The 5,000-nt window shown below is 31.9% G+C and overlaps 1 protein-coding gene across 5 annotated transcripts in view; it reads left to right on the top strand.

Annotated features, from left to right (window-relative positions):
• Positions 1-5,000, top strand: part of LOC144973081 (advillin-like) — a 101,902-nt gene that overhangs the window by 22,040 nt on the left and 74,862 nt on the right. For all 5 annotated transcript variants that reach the window (XM_078915088.1, XM_078915091.1, XM_078915087.1 and 2 more), the window contains exons 9-12: positions 1-65; positions 1,432-1,561; positions 2,901-2,979; positions 4,739-4,837. The exon at positions 1-65 is cut by the window's left edge and continues 2 nt beyond it. In XM_078915088.1, coding sequence (XP_078771214.1) covers positions 1-65; positions 1,432-1,561; positions 2,901-2,979; positions 4,739-4,837 — 373 coding nt within the window. The remainder of the gene's footprint in view (positions 66-1,431; positions 1,562-2,900; positions 2,980-4,738; positions 4,838-5,000) is intronic.

A 5,000-nucleotide genomic window follows, 5' to 3' on the forward strand; every position in this document is an offset into this window, starting at 1 on the left:
AGCTGAGGTGGCAAGAAAAATCAAAGACGAAGAGAGAGGAGGAAAAGCGGCTGTCAAAATTATTGGTAATCTTTTCTTTTTCATTAAAAGGGTAATATTCCAATGTAACAACAGTAATATATCTGAGACTGGATTCTCTCCTTTGGACCTGGATAGATTTAGTATAATTTGTTTATTAAGAGTGCTAAAAAATCTTGGGCAATTTTTTACATTGTATATCTTAATCCTATCTTTAATATTCTGAAAGTTTGCAATCTAAAATATTTTATGGAATGATCAAAGATGTTCAATATTTGACCACTGGTTACACAATCAACGCCAATTATATTGTCCAATCCTTGCCAAAAGCGTTTAAACACTGCTGAATGGATAAAAATATTCTAGAAAAATAAATCATAAGCATTATAAGAAACAAATTAAAGACGTTTCGAATAAAATAAAAGAGGGATGTTGAAAATAAAAATTTATTTGATAAACAAAATGCAGTAAGAATTTGAGCGTCAGTTCTCCTTCGTGGGTGGAATATGAATCAGATCACACTACAACCACATTTCGTTTCTTTCCTAGAAAACTATCTTCTGTGAATAAACACCAAAAAAAAAAAAAACATCTCCATGGTACGGTCTGTATTGTGGACATTTTATTCGTCTATTTACTTAGTGATATGTGACCTGACCCGTTAATCCGTTATTATGTCGGAATAAACGAGGTAAATATAATCGAGTTTAAAGTAAAAATGAACTCTTACATATTGAAGTAACAATACCCTCTCCTCAATGGCGGCAAATGTTTTGACCCTAACTATATCAAATCTACTTAAAATTGACTTTTACGTAATTGCAGACCTGAACTTGAATTAAAAAAATCATAGTTTTCAGTTGAAAAATTATTAGCTAGTTATTATAATAAACTTTACAAATTAACTCTCTCCTTACCGGTCATTTTCCGGATTTTCCCCAAAACTTCACACCCAACCTATACAAAAATATATTTATTTCACTCAAATACAAGAGCTGTTGGTTCTTGCTATACATATTTCTTTCTGCTAAACGAGCTCTTCAACACAGTGTTAATGTACTTTAACTATAGCAAACATTTTTGTTCAAATTTTATGATGTACAAAAGAAATGAGAATGAGAAAAATGTTGGCTGCATCGTAATGAATGTGACGATTTTCTTATGATGGGTAAGGAGAGGGTTAATGATTTGCCCTTGGGGATATCAAATTAAATATGACTTCAAGGTACTAAGCCTTTTTCTTTATATTGTATTGAATAAAAATGCCTATTCAAGTTTTCACTTGAATGCAAAAATTCGTATTTCTACGACTCTTTCGTGGTTGTAAGCATGTCTGTATTAGGATCAAATAGTCATCTTGCTATTTTAAAACGACTGGATTGGACTCATTTTTTATTTTCATTTTCATTTCAGAGGAAAGATGGGAGAGCGACGGAGCATTTTTCAAGGCCTTAGGAGACAATGGACCAATCAAAGAGGATGATGATGCTGGAGATGACGAAAGCTTTGAAAAACAGGCGCAACTGGAAACGAAATTATTTAGGTAAATGATTTAAGAGGTTTAGTTTTTCTATGAGGATTAACATTCCCTGAAAAAGTAATTTACTAGATTCTGGGCATGAGTATTTGAATAAATAAAATAAAATAATTATGAACATTTATATTGGGCGTTTCCACGCAGTTACCATGCTCAATAAGCTTCACATTGTTTCATTTATCCCCCCCCCCCCCCCCCCCAACCCCAAGCCGGCCCTACGGAATCGATTTCCATTTTAAACAGTACCAGTCCCTTGTTTAATGTCCTTTTTGTACTATCACTCTTACAATGTCCGTCACAGCCTATAGTCAGGTACTGATTCACGCCTTATTATTATTATTATTATTATTATTATCATCATCATCATCATCATCATCATCATCATCATCATCATCATCATTTTTATTGTTAATGTCAGAATTGTTATCATTATCATAATGTTTCCCTCGTTTTGCCGTTACAATCTCTCAAGATCGGGTTAGCTAAACCAATTAATGACATAGTAAAAGACTTTTTACAGTTATAATTTGAAATTTATTTTTTTTACACAATGGAATAATTTAAATTTGACAAAAGTATTAATATGTTGACCTCTCTCGACTCTAGCAAATATAATTTGCTATTGGCACCAAGTGGAAAACTTCTAATGACATTCACGTTGGCATTGTTGTTAAAGGCATATTGCAAGTGATAATTCCTCTTCTTTCTTTCTTCTTCTTCTTCTTCTTCTTCTTCTTCTTCTTTTTCTTCTTCTTTTCTTCTTCTTCTTCTTCTTCTTCTTCTTCTTCTTCTTCTTCTTCTTCTTCTTTTCTTCTTCTTTTTCTTCTTCTTCTTCTTTCTCTTTTTTTCTTCTTCTTCTTCTTCTTCTTCTTTTTCTTCTTCTTCTTCTTCTTCTTCTTCTTCTTCTTCTTCTTCTTCTTTTTCTTCTTCTTCTTCCTTTTTAGTCTGTAACTTTAATTCTACAGTATACAATATTTTTCTTTCATTGGGGATGTGAGACTAGTCCACATGTCTCAATGTCGATAGTATGAACGAATATTAGTGACCATCCACTCTTGAGTGGGGAACCATAAACTTGGATGGCTTCCTCTTATTTTGTTGAATAGCGCCGAAGGTTAATTTCCCTTGGTCGTTTAAGCCTTTGCAAAAATATTGTCACTTTGTCGCACTGTTGTATCACGGTTCAAGATCTAATCAGTTTCGTGATGGTTTTTTTTTCATCTTTTTTGTTGTGATTTACAAATTTTGGCCATGTCTCGACATTTCCCTACTTTCTTAGTTTTAAACTAGTTTTTTTTTAATATTAAGAAATAAGTCGACTTGCTTGTCATCTGTTTGTTATTAGAGTGACTGATGAGAGTGGACAACTAGAAGTCAAAGAAGTGGAAGAGAAGCCATTGAGAAGGGAGCACTTGGAATCAGAGGTATTGTTCAACAGGATAAAAATAGGAAGTATGATTGATGTGTGTTGAAGAGTGACAGACAAAGCAGTTAAGAAAATACCAAAAAAATGTCACCCCTCCCTGCAAAAAAAAAAAGAATCCTATCTCGACTGTTTCTTGTATATTTCTTTCTGCTTTCTAATTGTTTAATACACATATTTTCAGTTGTTTATGCATGCCACGTCTGTAAACGAATTTCCATTTTTTTTTGGATGAATAAAGTATATATTATTATTATTATTATTATTATTATTATTATTATTATTATTATTATTATTATTATTATTATTATTATTATTATTATTATTATTATTATTATTATTATTATTATTAACATCAATGCCAGATACTAAATCTATCGCTAGAATTGTAGACAGAAAGATCAGTCCTTCAAAATCATTAGATCAGAAAAGCAACAAATCTATTCCAATTTTCGCAGCGTTAAACGAAGAGTAACAACTTCTTCCTACCTTTTGACAAGGACACCAGTCTATCACTAAGTACTATTTGCCAAATCTAAAACACCCAGCTATCAAATGTTAGACTTTAAGATAATGTTATAATAGGTTGACAATATTCAAAATACTCCAAACCCTCTTGTTGATTTAGAATTGCCCCATTTTGTCAATTTAACCAGTAAAATGCCATACTCAGGAAAGATAAGTTTTTAAAAATTTGGCCAGAAAACTTGTCCTTCAAAAATCAATCGATTTAAATAACTCTCATCTCGGTAAAAACTTTCAGTCCTGGGACCTGTCATTGTAGTATATTATTCTCTTTGCATTTTTAAATAATGAAAAGAAAACCATCTTATACTGGAGAGCATTGCTATAGTTTCTGGAATAATTGGGCAAGGGCAAAACCATTTAAGAGCAAATGTGGGATATATGTATATTATATAGATAGTATGCAGATGACGTCACTCAGGCCTTTGTTATTGTTTTTGCCATCCGCGTTTGTGAGTTGTTCTCACTAAACTGTATTAACCAGACTATAAAAGTTCATGGTTACACAGAGTTTGTGTGTTGGTCCATTACACTTCGTTTCTTCTTATCTTTACTAGCCTATCCTGCTTCTTTGGTTTGTGATTGTATTTTTGACAGGGGATATTTTTTTTTCTGTAAATCTTCTGCCTGTTTGTTCTTGGTTATTTATAATTTAGCTTATGATATCTTTAGGTTATGATTTTGATTTACATTTGTACTATTTTTGTTAGATTGCTTGTTTCTTTGTTTCAGCGGTCTCTCATATAACCTCAATTGTGTTGGAAGAGACCTAAAGCAACAAACAAACAAAAAAACATTACACTTCCGGATGGCAATGTTGTGAACTCCTTGGCCAAGCGCATTCTATCTATACAGGCTTGTCATGAATGGGTGATGACTTATGACTTATTTATTGATGCTATAGGTTTATATAAGATAATCGCAATATCCGCCAGCCGGATATAACGTACCAACATACAAGACTAGGTGTAACCTTGAACGTTTATAGTATTATTGATATAATTTAGTGAGAAGAAATCACCACAATGGTTGTCTAAAAACAATAATAAAGAGCTGAGTGACATCAAGCTTGTTCCTTTTATTAGCTAATAGTTCTGCATAGTTTCATTCCCACCTTGGTTTTGTTTTTGGTTTATTGATAGCCAATCATGTTTTATTTTTATGCGTTGGAACAGTTTTTAACAAGTCATCTTCTTCAAATTTTTAAGTTTGTAGTTTTTCTTTTCTTTTACAAGGACTGTTTTATTTTGGATTCTGGACCAAGTGGAATTTACGTATGGGTTGGCAAGAAGTGTACGAAGAACGAGAAGAAACAGGCCTGGACACACGCTACGGTAATCTAAAGTGGAGAAGGAAAATTGAGACATGACATGATTATATATGTATATATATATATATATATATATATATATATATATATATATATATATATATATATATATATATATTAAAAAACATGAAATAGTAGTGCTCAACTTTTTGATAAAAAGAGCTATT

This window comes from Berghia stephanieae, chromosome 5 (genome assembly GCF_034508935.2).
Source record: "Berghia stephanieae isolate SIO BIC M18660-M18661 chromosome 5, UCSD_Bste_1.3, whole genome shotgun sequence".
Classification (NCBI taxonomy): domain Eukaryota; kingdom Metazoa; phylum Mollusca; class Gastropoda; order Nudibranchia; family Aeolidiidae; genus Berghia; species Berghia stephanieae.